The sequence below is a fragment of the Brassica napus genome, chromosome C5, assembly GCF_020379485.1.
Source record: "Brassica napus cultivar Da-Ae chromosome C5, Da-Ae, whole genome shotgun sequence".
Classification (NCBI taxonomy): Eukaryota; Viridiplantae; Streptophyta; class Magnoliopsida; order Brassicales; family Brassicaceae; genus Brassica; species Brassica napus.
The window spans coordinates 18,537,576-18,552,351 of record NC_063448.1 but is presented as its reverse complement, the minus strand read 5'-3'; the positions used below and the strand labels follow the sequence as shown (position 1 = coordinate 18,552,351).

Sequence of the window (14,776 nt, the reverse complement as noted above, 5' to 3'; positions counted from 1 at the left end):
TTTTTCTTATATATTATATTTTGAATTTTTTAAAACGACTTTAAATTAAAAAAATGTAAATTTTCCTTAAGTATACGACTAAAAACATTAAAATGACATGTATCAATTCGATGGTTGATTTGAAAGCTTTCAAAACCATATGGAAGATAAAAGTCAAAATAATTCAACTGTGAAAACAACACTGTTCACTTTTTTCAAGAATGTGTTCGAAGGAAAAAATAAGGTTTTTATGTCATAATTTGTTTAATGTTCAATCCGATCAACCCATGATGTATTAATTATAGTTTTGTTCCATCATTTTTAATAAAAATTGATCTGATCCATCGGAAAAAAATTATATCATAACAACAAAAAATATTGTATATATATAAATAAAATGATCAAATATATAAAAAAAATTACCGATATTATATAGAAATAAACTCACCCTGCGCCTTGCGCGGGTCTTATCCTAGTGTACTATAAAACAACTTACTAGGATAAGACCTGCGCAAGGTTTATTTGTATATATTTTTTTATATATTTGATCATTTTATTTATACATATACAATAATTTTTGTTGTTATTATATAATATTTTTTCGATAGACCGGATTAATTTTTATTAAAAATTGTGGAACTAAACTATAATTAATATATCATGGATTAATCGGATTGGACATTAAACAAATTATGATACAAAAACCTTATTTTTTTCCACCGAGCACATTCTTGTAAAATGTGAACGGTACTGTTTACACAGTTGAATTATTTTGACATTTATCTTTCATATGGTTTTGAAAGGTTTCAGATCAACCATCGAATTGATATATGTCATTTTAATGATTTTAGTCGTACGCTTAAGGAAAACTTACATTTTTTTAATTTAAAGTCGTTTTAAAAAATTCAAAATATAACATATAAGAAAAAATCTAACATATAAGAAAACTATAACATATAAGGTTTCCTCATTTTTTTAATTTAAATTCGTTTTAAATAATTTAAAATATAACATATAAAGTTTCCTCTTTTTTGTAAATTAAAGTCGTTTTAAAAAATTTAAAATATAACATATAAGGTTTCCTCATTTTTGTAACTTAAAGTCATTTAAAAAAATTCGAAATATAATATATATAAGAAAAAATCTATTTTTTATTATATGGTTAATGTGATTGTTTAATTTTTTAATAATATAAAATTAAACAAAAATGAAGAAGGATGCAAAAATTGTTATCAAATCTCCTTCTTATTATTTGAGGAGAACTTTTTAAAATAAACCTTGTCTCCATGTGTAATTCACAAGTTTGTCATTACTTATGTGTCAACACCACATTCCACCTCACATCCTATTTTTTAATAACCATTTTTAGATTAAAATAATTACATGTCATGCCGTTGGCACAAACATATAGTATAAGTTTCATTTATTCATCTTTATTGTAAACATAAGTATATTTCATGACTACAGACTATTGGCACATGCATTTTAGAATATAGTGCGACTTTCCAAAAACATAAGTATATTTTTTGTCTTCCCAAAAAAAAAAACAAACCCATGATTGTTTTATTGTATATTACAATCTACAGAATAAAAATTATATTATAATCTCTTTTATTTCATATTCTAGATTTGTCGACCATAAAAACTATTAGTTATCTATAAATTTGAATCTGAATGTGCTAGCAATGCAGATAACATAATCTCGATCATGAATCTGAATGTGCTAGTAATTTAAATTATGAATACATTTGACCATAAAAATAACATAATAAAAAAATATAACTTTGTATATTTGATCATGTAAAAAATATAAAGATTTGACCATACAGCTAACATAATCAAAAATATTATCTGATTATTGAAAGTCGCACATATAAAGTGATAACATCACGTTCATCTAGCAACGGCATCACGATCACGTTTAAATATAAAAAGTCGCATGGAAAGTCGAAAATTGGGATCAAATATCACAATCAATGTTCATCATGTTTCTAATTATGGAAAATCGCATGTTAAATCTTAATGGTCATAGAAGAGATGCCATATTTGATCACAATTTTCGAATAAATATGGATGTTGACCAATCAACGACTTAATTATATTTACTTCAATTTGGGCATGAAAATATTTTTTTACGAATATACATTCCTACCTCGCTGTAAATATAAAATAATCAAGACACGAAATCTTAGTTTAACATATCTGAAGCCATAATATCTCTAATTTTTTTTGAATTATGCGTATAATTAGGGATTTTTTTTGCATTGTTTGTAGGCGTTAAAATAATGAGTTTGAACTTCCTTAAAAACTTTTCCTTATAAGTTCTGTTTTTCATATTTTATTATTATATTATCTATGTTTCGTTTAATCTTATGAAAACAATAATTTGATTTTCTATTTTTATTTTTATCTTAATACCATAACTAAGTTTAAATAATTATTTACTTCCACAGATTAAACTTTGATTACACCTAACCAATAATACAAGTTTTTAACGGTTTAAGTAATTAACCTTATATAAACATAATCAATTTAGTCCAATCCGTCATTGTATAACATGTAATATATGAGACCCAAACTTTTACTTTCTAAATATTTATAGACTAAAAATTACAAACTCTTTTAGTCTATTCACCCCGCGCTCTGCGCGGATCATCACCTAGTCTTTATTATTCATAGTCATTAATTATCATATATATATTAATCATATTAGGTAATTCCGTAACTTTTATTTAAAGAGAAAATATATGTTTTTTATATTTTAGGTTAATATAATGTTCCTTAATAATTGGATTTGGACCAACATTTTTTTCAATTTGATTCTTAATCTGCCACGTAAACTAAATTGTCATTTTAATCAAATGACACCTAAACAAAATCTTTTTTTAATTAATACAAACTTAAGATTACAACTTGGGTCCGGGGACTTGAGAATTTCACCAGCCTTTTGTTTCAATACAAAAAGGAAAAGATGAGACAGTCATCGTCGACCTCTTATATTGACTATATCACAAAAGGGCAGAACAACGAACTGATTAAATTGTGACAAACATTCCAATTAAATATAAGCTGCATTCACTACAAAATTTATGCACTTTTTATGACATTTGCTCAACTAAGCAAGGGACCGAGCATAAACACAGCAAAATGCATTCAACTCCTCGACTAGCAGTCTAGCACTTCTCCATTTATGGTTTACTGATCACTATATCTGAATGATCAAACTCTCTTTTGTATTGACAGGCCACTATTGGGGACCAGTTGAGTTAGCAGGCACTGCGTCCACCGCACTACGAGTCCTCACTATTCTTGGCATTGAGAAAATACTAAACAGGCCTGAACTTGTTGTTGTGTTTCCCATGGCTTCTCCAGAATGTGTTCCATTGGAGAAAGTCTCACGGCTGCTAGAGCTTTCGTTTATATCCTTCAAACCAGGCATAGAGTGAGTGTGCTGAAGTGGACCATTTGACTGTCCAAATGAAAAGTCAGTACTCAGGACAATAACAATTAGTTTCTAATGGACGACTTTGGTTTGAGATAGAAGGGTACCTGTCGAGCTCCATTAGGGGTTGACGGAGACTGGGATTCACGGGGAGAAGGAGGAGGCAAAGACAGAGTCTGCTAACATCCAAACACCGGAGACAAGTAAGTGAACAGAACAAGATCGTTAACAATCCAAATAACGTGATGAATGGATGAAATTCATCGCGAGACCAGATCAAAGATATATATATTCATTTACCCTTGATGAAGGTGTCACGGGAGCTGGCTCAAGGGCAGGGAGTGACGAAGTTGATGGCAAAGCCTAAACATAAAATAAGTGTTGGTAAAGAAGAGTAGAAAATGTAGCCATTTCTCTCAAACTCAATGCATATTGGCGAAGGATCTTTTACCTTATTGGATTCTTGAATTCTTTTGTGCTCGAGACACTGAGCATGCAGGGCTCCAACTCCTTTGAGCGTGAGATCCTTTATGGAAGGCAAATAAAAATTCAGATTCAATCAACACTGCCTGATGAATAAAACAATTTCTCCAACTCTACAACTGTGACAAAGAGGTTACCTGATTTCCCTCAATGCGATGTACTTTGCTGGCCTGAAATTATGAAGAACACAAGATCAACTCATTTTGTTTAGGAGGAACAAACTCATGCTATCACTAATTTTTTCTCACCAGAGTTTCAACAGCCTCGAAAACAGACCTAACTTCATCCTTCATATTTGCTGTTCCATCCCGTAACTCAGTCACCTAAACATTTTGATAAAATTTATCAAGAAATATAGGTAGAATCATCGGAAAGCCTTGACAACAGAGTGAAACAGAAGTATTTGTATACATACCTCTCTTCCTGTTTGTTTAATAGTTACTGAACTTGCATCCAAAGTACGATCCATCCTGTCAATTTCTGAACCTAACTCTCGTTTTGTACCCTGCCATGAAATGTTTACAAAATCAAAATGAGACAAAACATTTAATGTTCTGCAACTGAACTGAAGAAAATATGTACTAGATCACTTCGATTGATTAGCTCACAAAAGGAACCATCATAACTGACAGGAACTGAAGTTCAGTTGTTAAAACAAGATTATATAGGAAGTAAGAACTAACCGAGAGGGATGAATAAAAACCATCGATCTGGGTGCCAACATTATTGCATGCATCTGATAAGCTGCGCCTTGTTGCAAACATAAAATCTTCAAGTTTGAAGCCCTGAAAACGTTGCAGAATGAATCAGTACCCAGGAAGTTTTTAACTAAAGAAAAATTAAACTACAAACAAATGAGCCAGGTCAAAAGTAATTGGCAACGAAAGTCCAAGGAATTGTTCTCCAAAATACAAAGTCTTGAGTAGTCAACAGCACTTCAAACGATCAAGTAGGCCAAATAAGGTGACGTATGATTACCTTCCACCATACATATCCGTAACCTATCACCCCGATAATAATGATCACAGCATACTTTCTGCCACCTGAATTGTTAAATAAGTCATTGATCAGAACATAAGTATGCCAAAAAGGTAACAAGAGACGAGAAAAGCCTGAAAATGGATCTATAATAATAAACCACAGCCAGAAAATAAGAAATTGAAAAAGGTTCTAGTGTCATATCAACTTAGCAGCCAAACCATTTGGCTCGTTTAATACAGAAGATTAGAGCAGATAGGAATACAAAACTTGAGCATAAAAACTCTAAAGGACCTGATCCTCCTGTGGAGATTATGGTGATAGGCCTGTTTGAAGCCAGCAACTGCAATTCATGCCGAAGAGTGTTAACCTGCAAGAAAAATTAGACAAGTAATTCTAAGGCCTCAACTATCTAACAACTTATCCATGCCAGTAAGTAGATTCATGTCACTAAACTAACCTGGGCTGTAAGTGCATCACTGTGAGGCTTGCTGGCTAATTTGGCAGGTTCACCTTGTTTCAGTTGTCTAAATACCATCTGTCAAAGAGAAATAACCAATTACCCCCATATTTTTTTCTTCCAAACAGCACACATAGAGAGTCGCCAAGTTTATCACCCCCACATTACGTTGAATGAAGAAGAAAAGGTGAAAACTTTTTTGAAAGCTTAAATACCTTAAAAGCACCGGAGACGAAACTGGATACATCAGGCAAGCCCCCGTCTTTAGCAAGCACTGACCCAACAAGACCTAATAAAGTAAAGAGAGTCAGGTGAGCATTTTTAAGTCCAATCTACAGGTATCCAAGGGTTTATTTAAAAACCCTAACTTTATCGTCCTCATGTCATTCATAATCGACGAACCCAAATCAAAACCCGACTAGGATTCGAGTAACAAGAAGCAGTAATTCAGAAAATCGAATAGAAATCCCATGAATTGAACGGACCTGCACCGATGAGGATAGTGAGCTTCCCGAGCTGAAGAGCCATATATGAGCTGAATACTCTTTAACCCTGCGAGAGCTTGTACGACAATTAAAAGAATTACGATGGAAGAGGAAGACGCATCAGAAGATTCCAAAAGAGAGATTAGAGACGAGTTTTCGAGGCGACAGTGTTGGTCATGTGACTTGAGAAACAATTATTTTCTTGTGGGCCGAAATTTCATAATGGGCTTTACGAAAAGGCTCATGAGCATGAGGTTATTTTCTTTTTGTTTGCTTTTAATTCGAGAAACACACGTAGACTTTAGAGGAAGAGGATGCACAAGTTTACAAGATCCCGATCTATATTTGACTTTAGAGCATCTCAACTCTTTATATAAACTCTACATATAATTTGGCTGTGACCGGTAACCATCAACGTTACGAACTAATAGGAAAATAATGAATGAATAAAATTGTGACACCCGCCACTTTCAAAATATAATAAATTGATAAAAGCGGAAATAAAATAATAATACAACTCAAATAATAATAATCTTCATATAATATAAAAGTCAATACGGTAACAAAAGGCCTAAAAGCCCAACATCGATAACATCCGAAATATAAAATACGATATAAACCAAAAGTCTGAAATAGGAATAACATAGACGATAAAAGTCCAAAGGCCTAAAGGCCCGATAAAGATAAAAGCGGTAAAAGCGATAGAAGCCCAAAAGCCCAATAGCACCGGTCCGATAATCACTCCTGCTCATTGGTCTCACCTAAAAGGGGGAAAGAATGAGGGGTGAGCGACAGGGGAATCGCTCAGCGAGGTATGGGATGCTACCCCGAAGTCCATGGACCCGGACATAGCACTCCGAATAAATATAATTTAATTCTAATGCATGTCAAACACAGTACCTAAAGTACTCAAGCAACAAACAATGGTCCTAGCGAGGTGCGCACTCGCCGCCCACTAACAGGCCAAAACACTACCGAAAAGGTGCTCGGTTCATACACACACCGAAAAAGTGCTCGGTAACACACGCCCGTAGACGATTTATCGACACTTCCAGTCTACAGCTCAACCGGTCGACTAAAGTTGGCTGTGACCTCCATACAATCCGGCATACAGCAGTCCGACTCTGTATCCGTCTCCAAACAAAAACAATCCTAGCTAAGAATTTACATTAAGTGAAACAATCAATGTTGAATCCTCTAACCCCCTAGTTCCGGTTTATGCAAAGAACCTAAAACTAAACAAGCAATGATAGACTCGATTTCACACAGACGGAACACATTAGAAATAAATTATACTTATTCGAGGTCCTAAGCCGAATAAGAGGAGTTCGGGAATAGACCCTCACCTTAGCAACAATAAGAGGTGGTATCTATGAACTCCAGCTGCTCAAATGGACTCCAAATCTGAAATCAGATCGAAATTTCGAGTCAGAACGCCTTTCGAACGGTTTAAAACGGGTATTTACGGGAAAGTCAACTCGCTGGTCAAAGATTAATTATTTAATTAATTAATTAATTAATTAATTAATTAATTAATTAATCCGGTTTTCCCTAACCGATTTCCAATTGATTTTAACCGACCGGTTTAACCTAACCGAATCGAAATCGATTTAAACCGGTCAAACCACCGGTTGACCGAGTCACCGAGTTGACTCACCGGGTCGACTCGGCCGAGTTGGCGAGTCGCCGGCGAGTCACCGGTGTCGGTCACCGGCGGCGTCGCGGCGGCTTACCGGAAAGTCAACGGCGGCGACGGCGGCGAGGCGGCGACGCGGCGGCAGCTTCCCGGCGGCGAACGGACGGTGGTCGGTCACGGCGGCTCCGGCGAACTTTGGTCGGAGACGGCGGCGCGTGGCCGGAACTCGCGGTGGCTCCGGCGGACGGCGGTGGCGCGTGTGTTTCACGCGTGCGCCGAGGCGAATCTTCGGGAGGCGCGTGCGGCTTCGTCCGGGCTCCGTTTGAGGCGTGGTTGGTGTCTACGGCTTCGTCTCGACGAGAGGAACACGATGATGGCCTTGGATGTACGAGATGATCAATGGTTAGGAAGTTATGGGTGATTTACTAAACGGAAACGAAAATGAGCTTAAGAAATGCGGTTTTCGGCGGTTACCTAGGGCGTTTATCGGTGGTGGCAGGCTGAACGTGATCACGGCACACGGTTGCTCCGGCGACGAGCTCAGGTGAGCTTTCTCTCTCTTTCTCTCTTTCTTCTCTCTCTCTCTCTCTCCCTCTCTCTCTCTTTCTCTTTAAAGAAGTTGGGGATGGTGGAGATGGTGGGGTGGTGGGGATGGTGGAGATGGTGGGAGTGGTGGGGATGGTGGAGATGGTGGAGATAGTGGGGATAGTGGAGGTGGGTCATTACAATTCTCCCCCACTAACAAGGAATTCGACCCCGAATTCACATCACCAAACTCTCCAATGACATCCCGAAACAGCTCTGGATAATCAATCCTCATTTGGGGCTCAGACTCCCAGGTATCCTCCTGAATTCCGTCTCCCTCCCAACGAACCTTGATCAACATGGTCATCATTCCACGATCTGCTTTCACTTGGCGATCCAATATCTCTACTGGCTGGCACAACCCACGTAACCCTTTGCCAAGGTTTCTAGGTGGTTGCTGCAAAATGAGCTCTGGCTCTCTCACTACTTTCCTCAAAACGGAAACATGAAATACGTCATGGAAATCTGATAACTCTCCTGATAAATTTAGTCGGTAAGCAACTGCTCCAATCCGCTCCAAAATAGGATATGGTCCCATATATCTTGGTTTAAGCTTCTTTAGCTTCCGAGTCTTAGATCCTCCCTGAAATGTCCTCATTTTCAGGTATACTAGGTCGCCAACTTGAAACTCCAAATCTCTTCGCCGTTTATCTGCGTAACTCTTCTGACGGTCATGGGCTTCCTTAAGCCGCATCTTGAGCATCTCAACTTGTTTGACTGTCTCTTGAACCATGGCTGGTTCTATCTCACGTTGTTCTCCCACTTCCGTCCAACAAAGTGGTGTGCGACAAGGCCTACCATATAGAGCCTCATATGGTGCCATCCCAATACTCGAATGATAGCTGTTGTTGTAGGCAAACTCGGCTAGAGGTAGATACTTCACCCAACTACCTTCCCAATCTAAAACACAAGCTCTGAGCATATCCTCCAAGGTCTGAATAGTCCTCTCTGACTGACCATCTGTTTGCGGGTGATAAGCCGTACTCATATGAACTTTCGTCCCAAGCGCCTTCTGGAAGGCTCTCCAAAACTCAGACGTGAACTTTGTATCCCGATCCGATACAATGCTGACCGGAACTCCATGCAATCTTACAATCTCGCTGATGTAAGTCTGTGCTAGCTGATCAGCTCTGTCTGTCTTCTTAACTGCTAGAAAATGGGCTGACTTCGTAAGTCTATCCACAACTACCCATATGGCATTCTTCCCTCCTGATGTAGTCGGCAAACCCGTCACAAAATCCATAGTTACCATGTCCCATTTCCACTCCGGTAATGGCAGGTTTTGTAATAACCCGCTAGGAACCTGATGCTCGGCTTTAACCATCTGACACGTCTGACATTGCGATACAGTTGAAGCAACATCTCTCTTCATACCAGGCCAATGGTAATATCGCTTCAGGTCCCTATACATCTTGGTATTTCCTGGATGAATAGAGAAACTCGAGTGGTGTGCTTGCTGTAATATCTCCTTTCTTAACAACTCATCATTGGGCACACAAATCCTGTTTCGATACATGAACATCCCGTTGGTTGCTGTATGAAAACCAATACTCTCCATCTCGATCTGCTTACGCAAAGCTTCATCACTATCCTGAGCTTTGCGTATCCTCCATAGTAAGTCTGCCCGCTCTACAGCCTCAGCGCCAACTGACTCTCCCTCTACAGTAACTGCACATAATCTTAGACTAGCAAGTGTCCCAGTAAGCTCCTGGACCTCTTTAGTTCCCGATATATCGCTTCTGCGCCTACTCAAGGCATCCGCCACATGATTGGCTTTTCCCGGGTGATATGTGATCTCCAAATTGTAGTCTGCTAACAACTCCATCCATCTACGCTGCCTCAAATTCAAGTCCGTTTGCGTAAATATGTACTTCAGACTCTGGTGGTCCGTGAAAATCTTCACCTTCTCTCCATACAAGTATGACCTCCAGATCTTTAATGCAAATACAACTGCTGCCAACTCCAAATCATGAGTAGGATAATTGGTCTCGTGAGACCTCAACTGTCGTGATGCATAGGCAATGACCTGACCTTCCTGCATCAGTACACATCCCAATCCGGTGCCTGACGCATCAGTGTAAACATCATATGGTATCCCTGGCCTCGGGAGTACCAAAACAGGCGCATGGGTCAGCTGTCTCTTCAACTCAATGAAACTCCTCGAGCAATCGTCTGTCCAATCAAACTCGGTGTCTTTTCCTGTTAGCCGTGTCATTGGCTTTGCAATGCTAGCAAAATTTTTGACATACTTTCTGTAGTATCCTGCCAAACCGAGAAAACTGCGGATCTCCGTCGCATTCTTAGGTGTCGGCCACTCTGAAATGGCGCTAATCTTCTCCTGATCTACGGCAACTCCTGCTTCTGAAACCACGTGACCCAAAAATCCAATCTTCTTCTGCCAAAAGCTACACTTACTCAGCTTGGCAAATAACTGATGCTCCCGAAGTTTACCCAACACAATCCGCAAATGTTCAGCATGCTCCTCTCTACTCCGAGAATAAACCAAGATGTCATCTATGAAAACGATCACACACTTATCCAAGTGCTCACGAAACACATCATTCATAAGCTTCATGAACGCTGCCGGTGCGTTCGTCAATCCAAATGGCATCACCACAAACTCATAGTGCCCATAGCGTGTACGGAAGGCCGTCTTCCGCACATCTCTATCAGCTATCGCAATCTGGTGGTATCCCGATGCCAAGTCAATCTTAGAGAACCATGAAGCTCCCTGCAACTGGTCCAACAACTCGTCGATACGCGGGAGCGGGTACTTATTCTTGATGGTCACTTTGTTCAAACCTCTGTAATCTATACAAAGTCTGAAACTCCCATCTTTCTTCTTCACAAACAACACTGGTGCTCCCCACGGTGACGTACTCGGCCTGATAAACCCCTTATCAGATAGCTCCTCCAATTGTTTCTTTAACTCTGCCATCTCAGTTGGTGCGAGACGGTATGGAGCTCGTGAAATTGGTGCTGCTCCTGGCTCTACTTCTATTGTAAGAACGTCCGCCCTAGCTGGTGGTGGCCCTTTTAAAGGCTCAAAGACATCCTCGTACTCGGCGACCACTGGTATATCATGCAGCTTCTGCTGACCGTCCTCCTTAACCATCGAAATGGTTGCCAAAAATCCCTCTGCTCCACTTTCCAATAATTCTTCTGCACGCAACATGGAGACGATAGGAATTTCCCGGTGTGTCTGAATTCCCTCGCAAATGATCTTTCCTCCTTCTCTAGGGATATTAACTCTTGCCTTCGGACAATCCAAGACTACTCGATGTCGCGACAGCCAATCCATCCCAAGTATGACATCGTAGGAGCTCATCTCCATCTCTGTCAAATCTCCGAGCAACTCGACTCCTCCAAGTAGAACTGGTACATCGTGATGAATGCCAACTGCACCCAACTTCTCCGTGCCGGCAGTCTGGATCTGCTTAGCCTTCGGTTCAAAGACTCCCCGAAAAGACCAAGACTGGACTAAGCGCGGACTCACAAAACTATGAGAGGCTCCAGTGTCGAATAAGGTATAAGCTGACTCTCCTCCAACTAAAACCGATCCTACACGAGATTTTTACTAACTACACATGACAACCACGAGCCAAAATACCCAAACACAAACAAGTATGAAAAAGTCACATACCCGCTATCGGTTCAACTCCTTGGGAATCTCCAACTGTAAAGACCCGTGGAGCGATGGCTGGACGCTTCGGTGGTGGTGGAAGTGCCGCATTGCCCTTCCTTGGGCAATCTCTGATGAAGTGACCTGGCTGACCACAGCCAAAGCAAACATGTGCCGCTGCTGGTGCTGCTGGTGCTGCAATCTGTCTGACTGGTGGCGTATCCAATGGCCTAGCTCGACAAAACTTCGCAATGTGTCCAATCCTACCGCAAGTAAGACACCTCATACACTGCCCACTGTGACTGCGATGGCAACGAGGACATATCGGTAATCCCGACGGGTCCCCTGCTCTCCTTTGAGACTCTGGAGCTTTTCCAGACTTAACATGAACTGCTTTGGCGAGTTCCTTCTCCTCCGCCAAGCCTGCCTCCTGCTCGGCAGCTTTCTCCACCAAATCTCCCAACCGGTGGTGAGTGACTACGCGACACCTGTTACGAATCTCCACTCGCATCCCACTCAAAAACTTTCTAATCAAGTCTTCTTCTGAAATGCCCACTCCTGCAAATCTGCGAAGTTGGTTGAACACAACCTCATACTCCCTGATAGACATCTCTCCCTGGCTTACATGCTCGAACTCGCACTTCTTCCTATCCATCGCTTCCTTCGGAAAGTATTTCCTATCGAACTCTCGAATGAAATCAGCGAAAGTAAGTCTCTCTGGCCCAAAATGGCTCAATCGTATTCCCTCCCACCATATAAGAGCATCTCCACGAAGGTACTGCATAGTCAATCGGAGCGACAACTCTGGTGGACACTCAATAATCTCCAGTTTCCGCTGCAAGGCTAACTTCCAATCGTGTGCAGCCACAGCATCCACTGTCCCGCTAAAATGCTCCATCTCCATGTTTCTCATCTGACATGTCAGCCTGTAGAACCTCTCATTATAAACCGGGTAAACATGAGGTCGCGGTGGTGGTGGCGGTAGATCCTGAACACCATGAGCAAACTGCTGAACTGGACCCTGCTGCAGAGGAACCTGTGGAAGGGGAACCTGCTGAACGGGATCCTGATGATCATGCTGAGCTGGAATCTGCTGATCTTGTTGGACATGAACCAGTGGAACTTGCTGAACCTGAATCTGCGGTCCCTGCTGAACGGCAGCCATCTGACGAGCAACCTCCTGAGCAGCTACTCGGGCGGCCTCCTGAGCGGCCTGCCTGGCTGCTTCCTGGGCAATCTGCTGAAGTGCCTCCTGAGCGGCCTGTCTAGCGGCATCCTGAACCATCTGTCTCAATGCATCCTGATCAACTGGTGGAGCCGCGGGTGGTGGAACTGCGGGCTGCTCATGCTCATCCACATTGTCTCTAACGGCTCTGGCGGTCTGGGCACGTGTGGTTCTTCTCCTTGGCGGCATCTAAAAGGAAAGCGAAAAGTTAACTTACGCTGAACTTTGGATACCAACATTTAAGGAGCAGTGATATCGAACGGAAAGGTGCTATTATTTTTTTATTTTCAAAATTCCCAAATCCCTGAAAATATTTTGAAATCGTTTAAAACTGTCAAAACCGAATAAAACCAGGTCTCCAAAAATCGCCATCCCGGGTCGGAGCCGGGACGGAACCCGCTCTGATACCAAATTGTGACACCCGCCACTTTCAAAATATAATAAATTGATAAAAGCGGAAATAAAATAATAATACAACTCAAATAATAATAATCTTCATATAATATAAAAGTCAATACGGTAACAAAAGGCCTAAAAGCCCAACATCGATAACATCCGAAATATAAAATACGATATAAACCGAAAGTCTGAAATAGGAATAACATAGACGATAAAAGTCCAAAGGCCTAAAGGCCCGATAAAGATAAAAGCGGTAAAAGCGATAGAAGCCCAAAAGCCCAATAGCACCGGTCCGATAATCACTCCTGCTCATCGGTCTCACCTAAAAGGGGGAAAGAATGAGGGGTGAGCGACAGGGGAATCGCTCAGCGAGGTATGGGATGCTACCCCGAAGTCCATGGACCCGGACATAGCACTCCGAATAAATATAATTTAATTCTAATGCATGTCAAACACAGTACCTAAAGTACTCAAGCAACAAACAATGGTCCTAGCGAGGTGCGCACTCGCCGCCCACTAACAGGCCAAAACACTACCGAAAAGGTGCTCGGTTCATACACACACCGAAAAAGTGCTCGGTAACACACGCCCGTAGACGATTTATCGACACTTCCAGTCTACAGCTCAACCGGTCGACTAAAGTTGGCTGTGACCTCCATACAATCCGGCATACAGCAGTCCGACTCTGTATCCGTCTCCAAACAAAAACAATCCTAGCTAAGAATTTACATTAAGTGAAACAATCAATGTTGAATCCTCTAACCCCCTAGTTCCGGTTTATGCAAAGAACCTAAAACTAAACAAGCAATGATAGACTCGATTTCACACAGACGGAACACATTAGAAATAAATTATACTTATTCGAGGTCCTAAGCCGAATAAGAGGAGTTCGGGAATAGACCCTCACCTTAGCAACAATAAGAGGTGGTATCTATGAACTCCAGCTGCTCAAATGGACTCCAAATCTGAAATCAGATCGAAATTTCGAGTCAGAACGCCTTTCGAACGGTTTAAAACGGGTATTTACGGGAAAGTCAACTCGCTGGTCAAAGATTAATTATTTAATTAATTAATTAATTAATTAATTAATTAATTAATTAATCCGGTTTTCCCTAACCGATTTCCAATTGATTTTAACCGACCGGTTTAACCTAACCGAATCGAAATCGATTTAAACCGGTCAAACCACCGGTTGACCGAGTCACCGAGTTGACTCACCGGGTCGACTCGGCCGAGTTGGCGAGTCGCCGGCGAGTCACCGGTGTCGGTCACCGGCGGCGTCGCGGCGGCTTACCGGAAAGTCAACGGCGGCGACGGCGGCGAGGCGGCGACGCGGCGGCAGCTTCCCGGCGGCGAACGGACGGTGGTCGGTCACGGCGGCTCCGGCGAACTTTGGTCGGAGACGGCGGCGCGTGGCCGGAACTCGCGGTGGCTCCGGCGGACGGCGGTGGCGCGTGTGTTTCACGCGTGCGCCGAGGCGAA

General features: G+C 41.2%; 1 protein-coding gene across 2 annotated transcripts; it reads right to left on the bottom strand.

The window, feature by feature from the left end:
• Window positions 1–2,848: 2,848 nt before the first annotated feature.
• Window positions 2,849–6,115, bottom strand: LOC106397541. Of its 2 annotated transcripts, XM_048759051.1 has the most exons (14): window positions 5,828–6,115; window positions 5,558–5,631; window positions 5,343–5,420; window positions 5,177–5,252; window positions 4,883–4,947; window positions 4,588–4,689; window positions 4,320–4,409; window positions 4,153–4,227; window positions 4,042–4,074; window positions 3,873–3,947; window positions 3,722–3,784; window positions 3,529–3,600; window positions 3,224–3,448; window positions 2,849–3,181 (listed from the first exon to the last, which is right to left on the bottom strand). In XM_048759051.1, the coding sequence occupies exons 1-13, from the start codon at window positions 5,868–5,870 to the stop codon at window positions 3,227–3,229; spliced, it is 1,068 nt and encodes a 355-aa protein (XP_048615008.1). In that variant the 5' UTR covers window positions 5,871–6,115; the 3' UTR covers window positions 2,849–3,181; window positions 3,224–3,226. The 2 variants fall into 2 exon arrangements, with proteins under 2 accessions (XP_048615008.1, XP_048615009.1); XM_048759052.1 differs by having other exon boundaries at window positions 2,849–3,448; window positions 3,529–3,597.
• Between the last annotated feature and the right edge of the window lie 8,661 nt (window positions 6,116–14,776).

What these genes read in the sequence shown, in the direction of transcription:
- LOC106397541 (XM_048759051.1), bottom strand. Translation starts at nt 5,870, where the DNA reads ATGGCTCTTCAGCTCGGGAAGCTCACTATCCTCATCGGTGCAG. An exon ending in CACTATCCTCATCGGTGCAG is followed by an intron (nt 5,632 to 5,827) that starts GTCCGTTCAATT and finishes TTACTTTATTAG; the next exon opens with GTCTTGTTGGGTCAGTGCTT. An exon ending in GAATTCAAGAATCCAATAAG is followed by an intron (nt 3,785 to 3,872) that starts GTAAAAGATCCT and finishes TTTTATGTTTAG; the next exon opens with GCTTTGCCATCAACTTCGTC.